General features: G+C 45.0%; 1 protein-coding gene across 8 annotated transcripts in view; it reads right to left on the reverse strand.

Moving 5' to 3' along the window:
* ODF2 (outer dense fiber of sperm tails 2) overlaps positions 1 to 20,003 on the reverse strand; it is a 34,959-nt gene that overhangs the window by 2,011 nt on the left and 12,945 nt on the right. For 7 of the 8 annotated variants that reach the window (XM_033137177.1, XM_033137181.1, XM_033137179.1 and 4 more), the window contains 12 exons: positions 19,259 to 19,390; positions 17,298 to 17,372; positions 16,191 to 16,262; positions 15,941 to 16,057; positions 14,397 to 14,582; positions 12,423 to 12,532; positions 9,577 to 9,712; positions 8,869 to 8,979; positions 6,438 to 6,542; positions 5,201 to 5,359; positions 2,700 to 2,800; positions 305 to 467 (listed from right to left, as the gene is read on the reverse strand). In XM_033137177.1, the coding sequence (XP_032993068.1) occupies positions 305 to 467; positions 2,700 to 2,800; positions 5,201 to 5,359; positions 6,438 to 6,542; positions 8,869 to 8,979; positions 9,577 to 9,712; positions 12,423 to 12,532; positions 14,397 to 14,582; positions 15,941 to 16,057; positions 16,191 to 16,262; positions 17,298 to 17,372; positions 19,259 to 19,390 (1,467 nt within the window). Of the gene's footprint in view, positions 1 to 304; positions 468 to 2,699; positions 2,801 to 3,667; positions 3,701 to 5,200; positions 5,360 to 6,437; positions 6,543 to 8,868; positions 8,980 to 9,576; positions 9,713 to 12,422; positions 12,533 to 14,396; positions 14,583 to 15,940; positions 16,058 to 16,190; positions 16,263 to 17,297; positions 17,373 to 19,258; positions 19,391 to 20,003 lie in introns of those variants that run through there. The other variant, XM_033137184.1, reaches the window with a different exon arrangement.

Raw genomic sequence — 20,003 nt, forward strand, 5'->3', positions numbered from 1 at the left:
GAGTGTGGGTCCCTATCCACCCACAATTTAACTGAGTGCTCTCTCTCAAGCTGAGCACATCTTCCAGAGCTGTTATGAGGAGAAAAGGAAAGAGGCTCCTTGCATGGGCTGCTCTCAAGAGCTCCTCAGAAGTAGGATGGGATGGAAGTGTATCAAATATACATGACCTCCTACTAGGGCAACAGGGAAGAACTCTTTTCAACCCAGGGGCTGCATTCCCTTGTGGGCAGCCTTGGGGAATCTGTGGCAAGGCCGGCCCAAGACATCTGGCACATAGGCGAACCACAAAATGGGAGGTACCAACCTGCCTCTTGGCATCGCCAATTGCTATCTCCAGCTGGCGTGCCAAGGAGCCACATTCCCGGGTTTTCTCCTCTAGTCGCAGCTGGGCCTGATGGATCGACTCCTCCCTTTTCGCTATGACCTGGATAAATTCTATATTCTGACCGCTTGCTGCTTCAAGCTTCCTGAATTGCAACCACAAGGAAGATTCATGGGTATATGCCAATCAAAACAGGGCTCAACATTTAAATTGACTAGATGTGCCAGTAAATAAGTTTCAATAGGTGCTACTTTATACAGTGGTACCTCTACGTAGGTTCACCTCCAGTTATGTATCCTGGATACGTACACGGCCAACCTGGAAGTACTTTTCTGGGTTTCACCGCGTGCGCATGTGCAGAAGCGGTCCCTCCAGTTGCAGAAACCTCAGGATCCGACCAGAGCTCCGGAATGAATCCCATCCGCAACCGGAGGTACCACCAGGGGCTGGTGGACTGTTGCGTCTCATCCAGTATGGCCAAAGGTCAGGGTTGATGGGAGCTGGAGTCCAGCAGCATTTGGAGGGTATGATGCTGGCTACCCCTCCCTCATAGGAACTGCAGGTGGCCAGCGCAGTCTTTGTTGCTTTGCAGATAAGCAATTTTTTGGGAACAACAACAACAACAACAGCAACAACAACAACACTTGTTTGAATACAATGTCTGTTCAAGCCACAGCTCTAGTGAAAAGCAAACACAGGCCTATTGGCAACACTGATATTGCAAAGGAATGTGTTATGCACCAAGTCAGGCCATCATTTCTGCCCAGCGTCAGCTGCCAGCACTGCCCACCTGCAGTTCTCCAGAGCCTTAGGTGAGAAAAGGTTATTTCCTCCCCCATCTTTCCCAGCTACCATGATTTTTTTAGCTGGAGATTTGATTTCCAGACCTCCTTAATGTGAAGCCTGTGGTCCACCAGCAAGCAACAGCCGCTTGCCACAGAGCTTTGCATTTGTTTTGCTCTATGTGTCTGCTTTAGTTTCAGTGCTTCTGAAGAGGTCTGCCTGAACATGTTGTCATGAGAGAACTGATCATTAGCTGATCCCCACAGGAGGAGATTGGTCCTAGGAACCAGCACCTATCTTAAGAGGCAGGTTGTGGAAAGCGTAAAGGTAAAGGTACCCCTGACCGTTAGGTCCAGTCGCGGACGACTCTGGGGTTGCGGCACTCATCTCGCTTTACTGCCAAAGGGAGCTGGTATACAGCTTCCAGGTTGTGTGGCCAGCATGACTAAGCCACTTCTGGAAAACCAGAGCAGCGCACAGAAATGCCGTTTACCTTCCCACCAGAGTGGTACCTATTTATCTACTTGCACTTTTGAAGTGCTTTCGAACTGCTAGGTGGGCAGGAGCTGGGGCCGACCAACGGGAGCTCACCCCGTCACAGGGATTCGAACCGCTGACCTTTAACCCACAGCATCACCCGCATCCCATGTGGAAAGTATATAGCTACATAAATTGCTACAGTTCCTTGACTCCTCCCACTGCTCTCCCTCCACCCCACAAAAAAGTATACCATATTGGCCCGAACATAAGCCGCACCCAAACATAAGCCGCTCCCTTAAAATTCCGCAGGCACTCACACCCATTCCATTTACCGTATGTCTGTTTCAGCAGCAATATCGTAAAAGCCAATTTTTGTAAGGTTGCAAATTTAAGCTGCACTTTAACTTTTCACGGTCGGAATTTGGGGGGAAAGTGAGGCTTATATTCAGGCCAATGCGGTATTAACCTACATTTGGAATGCAAGAGGCCTTCACTTTTTGCCTTCCCAACACTGCCAGTCGCCTGGTTCACATGTTACAGTAAGCCAAACCATGGCTTTGCACAAATGCAGAAGTGTGGGGGCCCCAGAAGAGGAGATCGTGGCCATTTTGTTTCTCCCTGGTTGTTTTGCTGCTGCATCACATTGAGTGAAACCATAGTTTGGCTTAGCATGTCATCCAAACCCAGGCTTGTAGCTTAGGTCTTCCAGGCAATCCACAAGCCAGGAACTAAAGGACAAACCCTAGCTACCGCCAACAGTTAATCTGGAGAGAGTTAAAGTCTGACCCCAGGTCCGCACTTACTGGTACAAAGATAACTGCAGACAGCAGCAAAACTCTGTGGCTCAGTTGTGAACTCCTCTCTGAACGCCATACATGCACGCTGAGCCATGGTTTGGGCTTTGCATGGTGTGCCAACCAGAGCAACTATCTCCCCCACCATCACCACCAAGCCCAGCATCCATGACAAGACTAGAGTGTTCCATAATCAACACTGACACAGCACCTGATTGATCTATACACACAGGAAAACATTTGCACAACACAGCCTTTCAGTTTTGCTCACTCTGCTCCCATCCTTGACAAAGTTGCATCCTCCCCCGTTTGCTCCTAACCTCTCCAGCTCTTCAAGCTTGAGGATCAGCTGCTTGTTCTCTTCTTGGGCAGACTGATACCTCTCTCTCATCGTCTCCATCTTGTCTCCCTGAAGCTCAATCTGAAATTTGATTTGACTTGGTTTAATATTTGTATTCCGGTTTTCCAACAGCAAATGTTCAGCTCAAAGCAGCTAACGAGGGGCACTGACAAAGCAACAAGCGTTGCAATCACTACGATACCAAGCACAGCATCATATAAATAAAGCAAACGGCAACAATAAATCATCAAAACAAACAATACAATCAATACAATTAAATTAAATCATAGCAGTTCAAGATATGAAAATGATTGATGAAAAAAACAGGATGGGGGAAAGGCAGAAAATGTATGAAGTCTTTTAAGACCTTCCCAAGCTACCAGTGACAGGCGCTGCTCGTTTTCCTGTCAGTACCTCCCCATTCTTTACTTCCTAGAGAAACAGGAATGGAGTCATGCAGAGAGAGACAGAAAGACAGACAAGGAGAGAAAAGGAGCAGAAAAAAACTACCATGTTCAGGGCTTAAGTGGACCAGGGCTCATTTGGTGCTTATGGAATGTTACTATTTACATTGCACCTGTCTTCCACCATGGAAGGTCATCCACATGTGGCTTCCAGGTACTGAGCAGACCCAAAGCTACTCTTCAGCAAGGTGATGGCCTTGTGTGCTTTAAGACCAAACCCCAGTAGCAGAATCTGATTTCAGTACCAGGAGGTGGGATACAGAGTAAAATTAAAGACAGCCTTCTGAGGTAGGTGTCTTTGCTCACCACTAAGCAACTATAACCAGCAACCCCTTCGCACAGACCCTCAACCCCACTGGTCAGAGGGATGGCTGCAGGGCAGGGAAGAGCCCAGGAACCTCCTGTTGCACACATTAAGCACTGTACGTGTTCCTGTTTTTGTGGCCTTTTCAGAGCCTATTTTGATCCAGCATGAAATTTTTTCTTCTCAGCGCTGCACAAATGAGCCGCCAGCCACCTGCAAGCAAAGTGAAGCACACACAGATTGAGGCAAACCCCAAAGGAGAGAAAAACCACAATCTCTCTCTCTCTCTCTCTCTTTCACTCTCTCTTACACACACACACACACACACACACACACACACACACAGAAGGAAAGGCTTATGGAGCCGAGCAAAATTAACCATGGGTTGCTAAAAAGATGGAAGTTGTCTTTTACAATGAATGGAGGCTCAGGTGCTTGTGGCCAGGCACATGTTATGAAAATAAATACTGTAAATCAAAAATTCTATGAAAATTAGTATTAAAAACCAAGATCTGATTTAATCTGCCAAGAGCTTATTTCACATGGATTTACTGTGCATAAAGATTTCCGGCTCAAAAGGAAAGAAGAATTTGGGTCAGTCTGGAAGCACAGTACAGCAGCTGTAAAAATTAAGGCCAAAAAGGTCACACAGAGAGGCTTAGGTGACCAAGTGTTGACTCAAAATAGAAAATTCTTTCCAGTAGCACCTTAGAGACCAACTGAGTTTGTTCTTGGTATGAGCTTTTGTGTGCATGCACACTTCTTCAGATACCGCAAAAGCTCATACCAAGAACAAACTCAGTTGGTCTCTAAGGTGCTACTGGAAAGAATTTTCTATTTTGTTTCGACTATGGCAGACCAACACGGCTACCCACCTGTAACAAGTGTTGACTGTCAGAAAGACCAAAAGACTGGAAATTTAGTAAGTGTAACTCAACCAGTCACTGTGAGCTGAACCACAGAAGCTCTCCACCACCGCCAGCCCAGCTTTTTGCTTTCAATTTTAGCACATACCATACTTACAAGGATGTGTGCACTTCAAGACTGAACAACACAGGAGGAGAAACTGAACTGAGTGCATCCTAAGAACTTCAGTTTCTATTTCCTTCTTTAAAATGAAAGCAAGCAATCCTCAATGGCATTACTTAAGTGTTCCATGCGAATGTTGCACCTTCTCTCTCCCCCGACAAGATAAATAAATTATGCAAAACAAGCCAACATGTGCAAATATTCTGGTAGGCAGTTCTGATTCCTCGATCCCACTCAGTGCCTAGAGACCTGCCTAGCCATTTTCAATTTTTTTGTTCCTCTCAGTCACGAGGACTATAATTTTGACTTTTTGTTGTTGATTTTAAGTTTCTAGCTTGCACTGCAATTACACAGAACTGTGAGAAACCTGTGCATCGCCATATGAAGGACCGACAAACAAAAGCATGAAGGGGGCTGGTGGATCTTAACTGCATGCTTTTACAGGGCTACCCATTTGTTAACTTGCCAGAGAAGGTGTTGGTGGACTGAGAAAAACAGCAGGCTTAAATGCAGATAACAGCAAAACAAAGACATGCCACACGTCCTTTTATTCTGCAGTGCAGATGTTTTAATCATTTCAAAAAGAGACGAGACAAGAGACAAAGATTGCATTTTCTTGATGCTAGAGGCTCATTTTGGTCCTCGGCTTGAGGTTCGTGTGGGCACCTTCTGCCAATCCCTTACCCGCTGACGGAGGTCTGTGATCATGGTTGACAGCTCCATATTTTTCTTCTCGTAACTCTTTAGCTGTTCCTGACACTCGGCCAGTTTAGACTCTGTGAGCTTCAGGATCTCGGGAAGCTTTTCTAGCTCAGCAACCTGACTCTGGAACTGCTTACGAGCCTGTGAGCAAGAATGCAAAAAGCAGGAATTAAAGATAACAGAGGTTGCTTGGCCACAAGACCTATTTATCTGATAACTATGAGTTTGATCCACAATTCTAGATCAAGGGCCAGATATTATGTGAAGCTAGTAGATGCTTCTGGGAAGCCTACAAGCAGGACCCAAGAGCAACAGCAGTGGAGGCAGTACATTGCAAACAGCCACCAGCAGCCATATCCTCCATTAATTTCTCAGCTCCTCTTTTAAAGCCATCCAAGTTGGTGGCCATCACTGCCTCCTTTGGGAGTGAATTCCACAATGTAACTACCGGTATGTACCATGTGAATAAGTACTTTCATCTGTCCTGAACCTTCCAACATTCAGCTTCATTGGATGGACTCAGGTTCTATCATTATGGGAGAGGGATAAAAACTTCTGTCTTCCTGCCCTTGTGTAATACAAATTGGCTTGCTCTCCCTATTTGGAGGCCATGGCATCCAAAACAGCAAACTATCGTCTCTGCTTGCATGCACAAAGGACATGCACAAAGCTACAATTGCTCGTACACATGTAACTATGGCTTGCCTGCCAATGGCTTGCTATGCACACTTGAGCCTGTAGTGCCAAAGGATTATAGTGGTACCTCTGGTTACGAACTTAATTCGTTCCGCAGGTCCGTTCTTAACCTGAAACCCTTCTTAACCTGAAGCACCACTTTAGCTGAAGGGGCCTCCTGCTGCCGCCGCGCCACCACCACACAATTTCTGTTCTCATCCTGGGGCAAAGTTCTTAACCCAATGTACTACTTCCGGGTTAGCAGAGTCTGTAACCCGAAGTGTTTGTAACCCAAGGTACCACTGTATATCTCAACAGAGCAGCATATGTGCTGGATAGGTCCCATTTCCCTAGCAATATGGGGAACCACATAGAAACTGATAAATATGATGCAAAATGTACAAGCAGTATTCTTCTCGTGCTTTTGTGAGGTACGAGTCTGCTCCTTCTCTTCCGCACCCCATGAAAAGTTCCTGTGCAGGAGCTACAACACATGAAACCTCCAGATTTTATGGCTCATCTACAGCTTGGACCAGACACTTACATTTTCAATCTCCTTGGTCATTTCTTCTTTCAATGATTTGTTCTCCTTGTCACAAAGCTCCAGTTTCACAGTCACCTCATCAGCCTCCATTCGCGTTTTCAGTACCTGGGGAAAAGAGGTTGGTGGGTTGTTGTTGTTGTTTTTAAGGAGAAGACAAGCATGTACAGCAGTTATATTATCAAACAGAATTGAATTAATTGTGTTTCAATTTTGGTTTACTGAACAAAACTGTGAAAAATCTGAAGAGAAAGTATTAAACGTCTTGTTCACATAGACACTCCATTTTTTAATCAATCCTCAAAATAAAGGCATTTGCAGTTATGTTCTCACCTGCCCTGCTGAACTGCTTTTCTCCATTTGTGTTAGAACACATGAACTCTACCTCTAACCTATACAGGTGCCTTTGGTTCATATTTTAGAGACAATTTCCTCTCTAAATACCAAGAGTGGAATATAATTCTGAAATCCATACCCTACAGCTTTACTGCTCATCTATTAATTTCACAGTGATGGGCTCATGACCGTAGGTTAATTCCGCAGTGGCCATCGTTCTGTGAATCACTCTGACTGGGCAAGATACAATGTAATGAATCTTCCCATTCTGTTTCTTAAAAAAAAACCCTAAAAAAACACACCCAGCAATAGAAAAGCCCTGGAGGCATGGGGATCCATGATGAGCCATAATCTCCAGATTCCCAGCTTTTCGGGGGGGGGGGGGATCTCTAGCACCTGTAGAACTTGATATACAGTATACGAGGCAAAATGTACAGGGACCATTCTTCCCATGCTTCTGTGAGCTTACTCCTGCATGCAAGCCCTTTATGCGTAGACTTTGAAAGAGCCTAATTTCACCACAAGGTGAGACAAACCCCCTTTAAGTGTGACAGTTCAGTTAATAAAAAAGGTAGTCTAAATTAGTGGACAAGGCTTTTATACAGAAGTGCTCCAATTTGTTGGCTTTCCTCTTCGTCGGCCTTTGCCAAGCTGGAGTCCTCTCCAGATGTTTTGGGCTACAACTCCCATCATCTGCAGCATCATACAGCTGTGCTGCCTCGGTCTGATGGAAGCTGTAGTCCAAAACATCTGAAGGGTCTTGGTAAAGGTTGCCATTTATGAGCCTAGCCTAACCCAAGGCATCTGCATCACGCGAGTCTTTCACTGCTGCCAAGAACAGAGTGAGACAAGCTCAAGTAAGAAAAGCACTTGAGAAAACTAACCAGTTTAAGCCTATTTTATGTTCTGCAGCTCTCAAATCATTCTCTGTATTTGATGTGCATTTGTTTATTGCTTTTTTAATTACTACCACAATTAGGCACCTCTCATTTGAAATATTGTAATCCATCGTGGGTAGGGGTATTTTTTTTATTTTTGTAAAAAAAACACCATATTTTTCGGTCTATGAGGCGCTCCGGAACACAAGACGCACCTGTTTTTTAAAGGGGAAAAACCAGGAAAAAATATTTTCCTGGTTTTCCTTCTCTAAAAGGCAGGAAGGGGGGCACTTCTCCATTCACAGCGGCTCATCCCCACTTGCTTTATAGGGACACGGGGACGAGGGGAGAACGCTCCGTTTCTCCCCTCGTCCCCATGTCCCTTTAAAGCAAGCGGGGATGAGCCTGTTTTTGGCATCGGCGCGCGGGGCGCAGGGTGGTGGAGAAAGCAGCAGCATCCCCGCTTTTTTCTCCACCACCCCATGCCTTGCACCGATCCCAAAAGCAGGCATTGCAGCTGCCTCCCCCCACCTCCCGCCGAACGGGAGGGGGGGAGGCAGCGGAGATGTTTCTAGATCATGCAAGCAGCTCCATGAAGGGAGCTGCTGGCATGATCCAGCAACATCCCCTTCGCTTCCCGCTGCCTCCCCCCATCCCCCGCCACGTTCGGTGGGAGGAGGCAGCGGAGATGTTGCTGGATTGTGCCCAGCACCTCCGTTCGCTGAAAAAAGCTTCTTTCGGCGAATGGAGGTGCTGACACGATCCAGCATCATCGCTGCTGCCTCCCCCCACCTCTTGCCGAATGTGGCAGGGGATGGGGGGAGGCCACGGGAGCGAAGCCTTCGCTCCTTAAGGCACACAGGGATTTCCCCTTCCTTTTTAGGAGGGAAAAAGTGTGTCTTATGGAGCGTAAAATACGGTAAATCCTATTCCTACATTCAGTCCCCCAATAATAGAGGGCTACAAAATGAAACAGACCAGCTTCAAATCCTTTCAGTAACACAAAGGAAGAAGAGCATGTGCTTATCAGGTGCACCCACCTCTTCCAAATATCTAGAAATTGCCAAGTACTTGCTTAGGCAAAATACACAGAATGCCTGAAAACCAAAATGCAGCTCTGCCCCACTCCCCAAGTTCCAGGGTTTTGGAGCTCAGCCGGGGATTCCTGCCAGAAGACAAAGAAGGAAAGAGAGTGCCAAAAGGTCTTTCGAGAGCAGTACCTGGTTCTTGTAACTTTCAATTGTCCCTTCGTAGTTCTTGAGGGATGCTTTGAGCATTGCTATTTCCTGCTGAGCTTTATTCAGCTTATCCTCCACCGGAAGCATGCTATTCTGGAGGTACCAGAAAAGAGACGTGTTCAGTCAGAAGAGAAAGGACTTGCTGGGCTGTACAACTAGCATCTCCCTCTCCCTCTCATGAGAGAGTCAGTGTGGCGTAGGCAGTTAAGAGTGTCAACTAGAATCTGGGAGAGCAGGGTTCAAATCCTCCACTCGGCCACAGAGCTCACCAGGTGACCTTTGGCCAGTCACTCACTCACAGCCCAACATACACCACCGGGTTGTTGTGGGGATTAGAGGAGGAAGGGGGAGAAGCATGTACACCACCTTGAGCTCCTTGGAAAAAAGATGGGATAAAAATGAAATAAAACAGACAAACAAACAAATCCCATTTGGAACATCTCCTGCACTATCTCAACTGAAATGATTGGAAGTTATTTTATAAAATGCTCCTGTACATCTCATCAGGATGGTGTAGGAGATGCCCCTAGCAGACCTAGACCAGCTGGTGCTCTATGTATGTATGTTTTGGACTACAACTCTCAACAGTCCTAGCCAGAATGATTGCATTATGCTGGGCTGATGGGAACTGTAGCCCAAAACATCTTGAAGGCCCCAGCATGGTGAAGATGAGGACTTTTCTCTACCAACCTTCAACCTCTCATTCTCCATTTTCATTGAGGTACTTTCTGTGACCTGCCGGTGCAGTTTGTCCACCATGGCGTCTCTGTCTTCACGCATCTTGTCTTCCATAGTGGTTTGCTGTTCCACCAAGTCTGAAATACGGCTTAAATAGAAGTGAGGGAAATATACATTAGCCCAAGGAAGAAAGAAGCAGTCTCAGTTCAAAGCAGAATTTCACAAAGATGACAATCTTTTTTAAGGTACGATTCCCAAATAGCAGAAGAGGGGAATCTGTGGCCCTCCAGATGTTGGCTGGGGCTGATGGGAATCTGACAACAACTGAAGGACAACAGACAGCCCACCCCTGTTAGAGACAGCCAGTGTTGTGTAAGGGTTAGAGTGTTGCACTAGGACTGGAAGAGATGCACATAGGTTCAAATCCCCACACAACCACAAAGCTTGGGTGACCTTGAGCCAACCATTATCTCTTTGCTTTCTCTTGCATCAAAGAGAAGAGATTAATGTTTATATATTTATCAATAATCTGGAAAAATTAAGAGCCGCTTCCTAATGCCACATGCAACACATCACCTTTCATTTGGCCAAGGAACTTGAAAAGAGCCAGACCTAGGAATTCACGCTAAGGTAAGTCCACCCAACTGTGCTATTATTCACATGGGAAGAACAGTCTCAATCCCCCTATAGAGGTGGAGCCATTATGTATGACAGCCCAAATACCCGGTATACCAAGCTTTGCATGTAAGGGGCACAGGGTCTTTGGAAGACATGGGACTGGTTCACATCTAATGTCAAACTGAGATCAAATCCTAGTCTACCCATCCTAACATGAAATACAAAAAACAAAACCATGGTATGCCAGCTAGGATATTGATGACAAATTAACTGAGCTAAGAAGGCTTGGTCACAATTTCAACCCAGGCCTCCTGGGGAGACCAACATCTTCTGACACCCCAAATGCCAAGGAGCAGCTACTGGAATCGTTTTCCTTTGGATTTCCTAATGGATTCCCCTTTGCACTCAAGCTAGCTGGATCCTAGGAACAACCACTCTGCAAGACTGTTCCTCAGTTTTGGCAACTGTACAGAATACTTAGATTTGCTCAAAAGTAATTAATGCACTTAGCTTCTTTCATATTAGGGAATTTACCATATTTTTCGCTCCATAGAACGCACCGGACCATAGGGCGCACCTCATTTTTAGAGGAGGAAACAAGGAAAAAAAATATTTTTCTGGTTTTCCTCCTCTAAAAGCCCTTTTTGTGTGTGTGTGTGTTTGTGTGTGTGTGTTTGTTGTTTTTTTTTTTTTTTTTGAGGATCAGCTAAAAGTTTTGCAGCTTTTTTGCAAAGGGAAAAGCCCTGGCTTTTTTGAGGATCAGCTATAAGTTTTGCAGCTGTTTTTGCAAAGGCAAAAGGCTTTTTTTAGGATCAGCTAAAAGTTTTGCAGCTTTTTTTGCAAAGGGAAAAGCCCTGGGGGGTTTTTCCCGAGGATCAGCTAGGTTTTGCAGCTTTTTTTGCAAAGGGGGAAAAGCAAAGCTCCTTTTGCAAAGGGGGAAAAGCAAAGAGGAAAAGCCCCATTTTTATGAGGTTTAACTCACATTTCTGAAAAATCTTAAGGAAAGGGAGCCATTTCTACAGTTTCCAGACAGATAATCTAATCAGCCAGTCACATGTCCTGGGGAAACAAACAACCTCCCTCTGCAGCACATTCAACAAAGGAGGGCGGGGCTGAAAGGGAGCCGGGACTCTTATCTCTCTCCCGATCTCTTGCTGATCAGCTGCTGAGCGGGGTCCTTTCAACACTCCCTTTTCTCTTTGTAAAATAAAAAGCATGATCCTCTTTTGGCCCCTGGGCAATTCAGCTCCAGGGACCACCATTCGCTCCATAAGACGCACAGGCATTTCCCCTTACTTTTTAGGAGGAAAAACGTGCGTCTTATGGAGCAAAAAATACGGTAAATCCAAGCCCACTGTCAAAAATCATACTGGTCTGTCTCATAATGTCAGTAGTGAAATACTGGATATTTTTATTTGCTAAGTTTAAAAAAAATAATTTCAAGTTTTCCATTTAAAAGAACATACCAAGAGTGGCTTACAAAATTTATAAAATACCTCACAGACATAAACAGGGATTCAACTTCTCTGTCTTTACTGGCAGCAATTTTTGTGTGCAAGGCTCTCACCTGCCTGTTTCACTACACTGGGGTGGTCAATGTCAGATCTGAGGGCCCACTGGCATCTCTTTCTGGCCCTCGGAACACTTCTCAGACCAGACTGTCCTCTCTGCAGGCAACTGTTGTCTTTCATACCCCACACCCTGTTTCATAATCTGATCTCCTGTCATTCCTTCAGCCTTTCTGCCGAGAAGTCCACATTCTCTGACAACCTAGGCCTTGAAAGCAAACTAAATACTTTGATTCTTTGACTTATGCAAACTCGCACAATTTGAACCCCCTTTAGCACAGAGCACCAACAGGATTATATGCTGTGCACAACAAAGTTCTGAATGGATTTTCTTAAAAATAAAAAAAAATGACAGAGCTGGCAGAATTGCAGTCACAAGTCATGGAGGAAACAGAAATGGCAGAGAGCCAGGACATATGACCATCACCTTCTTCACTAACTAAAAGAGAGTAATGGAGCGATGGGGAACCTGTAGCTCTGCAGTGTTGCTGGACTGTAACTCCCTCTACCCCAAACCATTGGCTATGCTGGCTGGGGCTGATGGAGCCCAGTAGCTTCTTCAGGAGCTACAGTAATCTTTCGGATCTGAGTGCTGTGCTGCCTCCCATCCATCCCTCCACACGAGCCGTCGTGGGAGCCAGCTCCAAATGTAACAGCACAGCTCTCACCTACCTGTTCAGCATCACAATCTCAACTTCCAGATCACTTTTGTCTTTCACCACCTGGTTGTAGCGGCTTCTCCACGATTCCAAGGTGGACAACGCCTCAGCAACATAGTTGTCCTGCCAAGCAAGGCAAGAGGCAAGGTTAGAAGAGCAGTCACATTGTTTGGCATAGAAAAGAAGAACTCATCTGACACCCCACGCTAATGACAAGTTGTGCAAAGCAAATACTTCTGGGTTTCACTGCACGTGCATGTGCAGAAGTGCTCTATCGCGCCGTGCGCGTTTGCAGAAGCACCACCTCATGTTGCGGACTTTTCGGGGTACGTAAGGACCCCTGGAATGAATTAAGTTCGTATCCGGAGGGTCCACTGTAGACTTTCACAGCAGCCCTGTACTTCTAGTCACCTTAAGCCAAAGCCAAGCCTAGAACATCAAGGCAAGCCCAATACAGATCAAACACTGCTCAATGTCCTAACCAAGTTAAGTGGTGAACAGCATGCTCATTCCCCCCTATGCAGATTCTCCCCTTCTTTTCCTTTTCAGCTTTCACAAGGGTGGCACAGAGTTACATCTGCAGCGATGACTTTGATTATACCTTGCTTTAAATCAAGAGTTAAAAGCTGTTTTGGTTGAGAACTAACCATAGTTGTCATTTATCTCCAGTGCATCATAACACTAAGCCATATTAATGTTGGACAGGAAGGGAAGGTGAGAAGAACAGGAGGAAGAAGAAGATGGGGAGGAAATGGCATAAGCCTATGGGGAGCTCCCAAGTAACATGTAACCATGGTTTACAGATAGGAAAACATTATACGCATTCAGGACAACAGAGGCTGGGAGAAGTCCCCAAAAAGTCTATTCTTCCTACCTTCTTCAGGACTCGCCTGACAATAAGTGTGCTACCTCATAGGGTTGTTGCAGGACAAATGGGAGAAAGCTCTTAACACCACCAAGAGCGATAAAAGTGAGGGTTGTTTGTTTTTTGCTTACTGTCACATATTGTGTTAATACAAGAATACAAATCAAAATTCTACAACGGAGACAGCCAATGTGCCTTCCGAATTCTGTTCTACTACAACTCCCATAATGATATGTCCACCACCAACATTTATTTATATAGTGCCACCAACATACATGGCTCTGTAACAGAATCAGAGAAGGAATTCTACCCTGAAAGAGATATAAATATAAACCCTACTTTTAAATGCACAATTGATGAGCCATTAAGTCAGGTACAGTGAAACTAGTTAATCAGACCTAAATGCCTCAGGAAGTACGGTTTTTAAAAGGTTTGAACATACAGAGTGATGTCCTTCCCTGACCCATGTGATGCTGACTAGGGCTGGTGGTAACTGGAGTCCAACAACATCACACTGGCTACTTCTGCTGTAAAACAATATATACCCTTCCTGGAACTCCCAGGCCTCCTCCCACAACTGTAACCCAATAAAATGTAAAAAGAGAGAGCAAGATGAATGGAGGAGGAAGAGAGGAAGGGGAGGAGTATCAGGATTCAAAGCTGTCCCAGAGTTCAGAAATAATGAATTTACTACTAGCACCATGGCTGTTAAATAGTATTTGTTCTTCAACTGCCAGGTGGGCTTTAAAAAGGAATCTCTATGCTCTCAAGACAGCTACGTTACTTAACAAACCAACTTTCCTCAGCAAGTTCTGCAACCTCTTCTTCAGGCAGAATGAGGCAGCTGTGTCATTCAGACTGTTTAAGTGACCTATAGAGCTCAAAAGCTGAAATCTCTCCAAGGAAACCTATGGAACAGGGTCTGCTGTCCCCCAAGTTCTGCAAATCAAACCTCACAAGTAGCCAAGCAGCTGTGCCTTTCTAAAGACACAGGTGCAGCTTCAGTCTTTATTGCTGGTGTCCTCAAATGCAAAATGAAATGGTGGGGAGAGGTCACTCCACAAAGCTTTGGCCCGATAGTAAGCACTGCCCTGACATGGAGGCCACCAGAGCAACCATCACCTTTTCTGCCAGCTGGGCATTCAGTTGATCTGCATACTCCTCGCTGCGCTCCGCTCGCTCCTTCTGTGCCTTGATTGCATTCTTCAGGGCGTCCTTGTCACGCTCAGTCTTCGACTTCAGCTCTTTCATCTGTTCCATGATATTTTCCACTTCTGTCTTGTGTTGAGCTGCAACACGCTCCAGATTCTGAGAGGAAGGCAATCAGGGTACATGAAGAAATTAATTGTGCTTCAGGCAGCCAAAGACCAACTTTTCTTCCCCACAAGAGCTGAGAGCAGAGCAAGGCAACATAGAGAAACGTCGCAGACCAGTCTTATACTATCCAAAGACCTAGCAAAACTAGCTGTACGCAGTCTTAGTTCTGCATCTTTTTCTCAGTCAGTATATTTGAAGGAAGATGTGTTCCGTCACCCCTTTCTTCACACTTATTCAAATCCTACCATCTACTATAATCTCTAGCTGTCTGTCTATTTATTCTGGAGGATCTGGGGGCAAACCACTGCTCTGGGGCAGGATGCTGGAACAGATGCAGAACCACCGTTGAACCCCAAGTTTTTGTATCCTTCTTTCCCTAGGTAAAGGTAAAGGGACCCCTGACCATTAGGTCCAGTCGTGTCCGACTCTGGGGTTGCGGCGCTCAGCTCACGTTACTGGCCGAGGGAGCCGGCATACAGCTTCCGGGTCATGTGGCCAGCAGGACTAAGCCGCTTCTGGTGAACCAGAGCAGCGTATGGAAACGCTGTTTACCTTCCCGCTGGAGCGGTACCTATTTATCTACTTGCACTTTGACATGCTTTTGAACTGCTAGGTGGGCAGGAGCTGGGACTGAGCAATGGGAGCTCACCCCTTCGCGGGGATTCAAACCGCCGACCTTCTGATTAGCAAGCCCTAGGCTCTGTGGTTTAACCCACAGCGCCACCCGCGTCCCTACTTCTTTCCCTACTTCTGACCTAAATGATATTATATTGTTATATATATTGTCATTCATGATATTTTTGTTTCTGTAATTTTATTATTAATTTTATTTTTATTTTATTATTTATTGTCTTTGAGAGCTGATTCATCGAAAAGTTAGCCATACTCCTGCTGGAATAAATGCCCTGTTCCTCTGTTTGCAGAATGCATAGAATTCTGTGTGTGACCCAATGCCATGTCCCCATCACCTCATTCACTACAATCTATTCTGAACTCAGGCCTAGTGTAAACGTGCAGCAAAATGAGGTGGCTGAATTCTGTGATGGCAGAATAAACTGTACCACTTAGGACTGTGCCAGAGGGGTAGTGCCACTTTTCTTTTGAATGCATTCCTCTGTTAAAAGACCTCTGCACATAGTAAGTGACCACGTAACAGAGAAAAACTCTGCATAGCCTTCCTCTTAGTGTACTAACTAAAAAACGCACACGAGCAGAGGAACATTGAAGAAACAATTGTATTCCTCCACCCCCAACCTGCAGTTTGAACTGGCAGAGCCCAGTGTACCACCTCATCTGGCTGACTGTATAGCACCAGGCACTGTTTGCTCAATAGCGCAAAGACACTGTACCCGGATCTGGATCTGCAGGCGGTTATTCTCAGCTTCTTTATTGCGCAGCTGTGCCTGCAGGTGGCCCCTCACGGCTTCCATGGATTTGGAGAGTTCAGATGCGGTCTTTGCTTGGTCCTAAAAGAAGGGTGGGGAGGGAAACAGGTGCATAAGATTAAGCTCAGCTTCTCTAAATCTTCACCCTTTTGCCCTCCCAATTTCACTGTGAAAATTTACTCACAGCATAAAATGCCTAAGGAAAAAAACTTACCTTTTCTGTCTGTATCTGAACCATTAGATCATCAACTTCTTTTTCTTTCTCTTGCAGTTTTTTTACCAATTGCTGCAAAACAGAGAGCCCACAGTGGTCGACGGTGACAATCATAATTATTTATCAAGTGTTCAAAATTTCCTTGGTGATGTGCAACAACTGAAACAGCCAAGCAACCCTAACTTCAACCTTGCATTTAAGTACTAGCCTGGTAGCCACAGGTGAGAAGGAACTCCGTGTAGGTCACGGAGTGGGCTGGTGGTGGAGTGCCAGAGGGATTCCTCCTCCTCTGTGCCCAGCACAGAAATGAAGCAGGCTGCTGGAGGGATGGAACGCTCCACCACCCCCTCTTGGAAAAGCAGGCCAGTATTATTAATTTTCTTTTGTGGGCAAGTAATTGTTTTGCAATTATTTACAAAGCTGCTCTAACTGCTGGCTTATTATCTAACAGACGCAACAGCAAAGTAAAGGAAGAAACAAGAAAGTGAGCAAACTGAGGCTCCGCTTCTAAACGCTGATGTAACCCAACCCAATGAACTTATGATGAAGGGTGGATAACTAATTGAAATATGTAAAGGTAACTTGCAACTTACACAAACTTGATTTGTGTGCAAAAAAGTTTTTTAAAAATAAAATAAAATAAAAAGGGTGCAGAACTCTGGGTGCCGGGGGGGGGGGGACTTTCACAATCCCACCTGCCATTGAACCCAGTGCATTTTCCCTATGCGTGATTTTTCCCTATGCATGTAAGTTGAGAATCACCTATAACAAAAACAAAAGGCTACATGAGGAAGAAGAACTGAACAAAGATTCATTTCCTCTGGGGACTGCTTACAAAAGAAGTATATTAATTGATGAACTGGTCCTCAATTGTCCTAGGTAGATTATTTTCCCCATTTTACAGATCAAGGAACTGAGGCAAGTGCCATTTCTTCATTAGAAAACTAATGCTCCAGTTGCACCTCCAGGACAACGTGGTTTTCCTGTCTCAGGCACAGCACTTTGTCCGCAGGCAAGAACTCAGCATTTTGTTTCAAGAACAAAATCTTAAGTCCCTTCAATATACAGGCAAGAAACAGAGGGAGTGAATTTCTGGCATATATTTACCGCTTTCTCGGCATCAGCTTCAGTAAGCCTTTTCATCAGTGCCGCCTGCTGCTCAGCCAACTTCTGAGAGTCTTTCTGCAGAAAGTGTTAAAGAGAGAGAAGAAGAAACAAACAGGATTTATGGAATTATTTTTTTAAAAACCCATCCCTTTTTCCTATAGGGCTGGCTTTTGCAGAGCAATGATGGTGTTGCTTCTGAAAGGGGTGTGTGTGTCGCTGACTTCTGTACCAAAAAGAAAACTATATGTTAATGATGTAAAATGATAGTAATGAGAATATATGTAGATAAAAGACTACAAAGTTAAGATAAAATGATGTAAGCAGTAGTATTGTATGTACAAAAAGCGTGAAAGAGGAAGCTGAGGGAAGTCCGGAGTGGGGGGGGGGAATGGGTTGATTGAATTTTGTTTTTATATTATTTATGTGACTATGAGAAATTTAAATTGTAAAACCTAATTAAAAAATTTAGAAAAGAAAAAGAAAACTATAGCTTTGTGCCTCTTTCCCTAATGCTAGCAAACCCAACATTATGAAACACTACAGTGGTGTACAAAACAAGCAAAATTGTGTGTGTTTTTGTGTGTGTGTGTGTGTGATTACTATACAGGACACTAATAGGCAGCCCTTTTGATTAAAGAGCTTCCAAGATTATTCTAAAGTAATCAGAAATGGAGAACAGCAGATTAAAGAAATACAATACAACACCACAGACAATCATAAAATCTTTTTTTAAAGCTGGGATAGGGTAATTAAGTCTTAAGGGCACCATGGAAAAATTGAGGTAGCCATCCCATAGGGGGAGAGTATAGAAAGCAGGAAGTACCCTATTAACTGTAACCCAGGGATAGCCAAGACGGTGCCCTCTGGTAGTTGTCAGACTAGAGTGGCCCATATTCACGCACAACAGGAATTGGAGTCCAGAAAAATTGGGGAGGCACCATGTTGGCTACCCCTGCTGTAGCCATTTCTCTTGCCAATTGCACATTTAAGTTCAGGATCTGGTGCTACATGTTGAATCCCAAAAGCCTTGCCATTTGTGTTTTTGAACAGCTACTACCTCACAAATGTGCACATACAAGTTAACGAAAATGCATGCAGGAAAGTAAAAGCCTTGTGCTCTGTATTTCTTTCCCTTGCTGTTTAACCATAAGGTCACCTGTCATCACCATGCTCCCTACCAAAAATATCCCAGCTTCAGGCTTGTGTTTTTTGCAAACATAAAACAAGCAATCCAAGACACTTCAAGCTGATTGTGAGAATGATCAGCATTGCAATCTGCCTAGGTATTTTGATCAGAAAATTTGTGTTTTCTTGGACCAGTTTAGGATTCTCTGGTGTAACATACCAGATAGTCAAACACAATCATAACTCAGAAAATGTAAGAAGAGTCAATCCAAAGTTGCCTTCTGTCACACAAAAGGGCTGCTCTACACCTTGTGTATAAGCACTGCACCAAACTGGGGCCACAAAATCTGAAGACTCAGGATGGGGATAGGGAACCCACAATTCTCCACATGATGCTGGACCACAATGCCCACCAAACCCTGACCACTGGCCACGACAGCTAGGGCTAGCAAGTACTGGTTCAACAGCGATTTCTGGAGTCTGTGCAGAAGCGATTTCTGGCACTGTGTGGGCGGCTCCTCAGTTCAGGGGCAGTTCAGGGGCCGGTTAAACAACCCCCGTGGGCCGTGGTTGCCGACCCCTGATCTAGATTCTAGAGGCACCACAATAGCTACCCCTGAGGGAGACGAGTCAGATGTACCAGTGGGCCTACTCAGCTTCCTAGAGATGCAACTTCCTCTTGCATAAGCAGATTTTGAGAACCAGATAGGAATTTACCCATGACAGCACTATGCACTTCTACTACCCTGTTTGTGCAAAACTACAGTTCTTTACGTCGAGTCCAAAGAAAAGTAGTAATCTAGTACCAAAGAGCAGGTGTTTCAGTCCTCACTCACCTCTCGACCATGTTGCTCTCTAAGCAGGTCTCGGAGGGTACGGTTGGTTTCCTCAAAAGTACTTAATTTCTGCAACAGCAGTTCTTTTTGCCTAGTAAGTGTGTTGATGTCCGAGACTGTCATGTTCTTCTCCTGGGAGCAGGAAGGAAAAAGACCCAAAGCCAAGGCTATCAGATTTGCTATCCAGCACTACAGCTTCCAAATCTTTATTCAACAAGGCTTTGCCAGCTACATGTGTAAACAGCTTCAGGGCAAGTTTCGGAAGGCAGAAAGGTCTACTATTTCTGCTATTCAGGTACTTAAAAATAAAACTGTTGCCCAGTGCTTTACATTTGCCAACTTGCCAACAGTGAAATCTAAGATTAGCAGAGCAAAGCTGCAGATATTAACTGATCAATTCATTACTTGATTAAAGATGCAGGACTGAATAAAAAGATGCCACTGTTTAATTAGGAAGCAAAGTCTGTACTTGAAAATTATTATTTTTTAGTGCACAGTTATTGATGACTGCAGGTGCAGAGCAAGCGCCAAGACATTTTGCTCCAACTTATCCCAATTTCACATACAAAAGTTGACTCTTACTCCGGGAACTAAACAGTGTCCTCTGCTGTCAATAAAAGCAGCAGGGCAGTTTCCTAGAAGGCACCAGGTGAAACTGCAGCAGCTCTCACCGTAGCAGCTGAGGCGCTTTTGACTCCAACACCTCACAGGCTGAGGCCAATGCAGCTGGCCCCAGCCTGCTGAT

The sequence above is a fragment of the Lacerta agilis genome, chromosome Z (genome assembly GCF_009819535.1).
Source record: "Lacerta agilis isolate rLacAgi1 chromosome Z, rLacAgi1.pri, whole genome shotgun sequence".
Lineage (NCBI taxonomy): Eukaryota > Metazoa > Chordata > Lepidosauria > Squamata > Lacertidae > Lacerta > Lacerta agilis.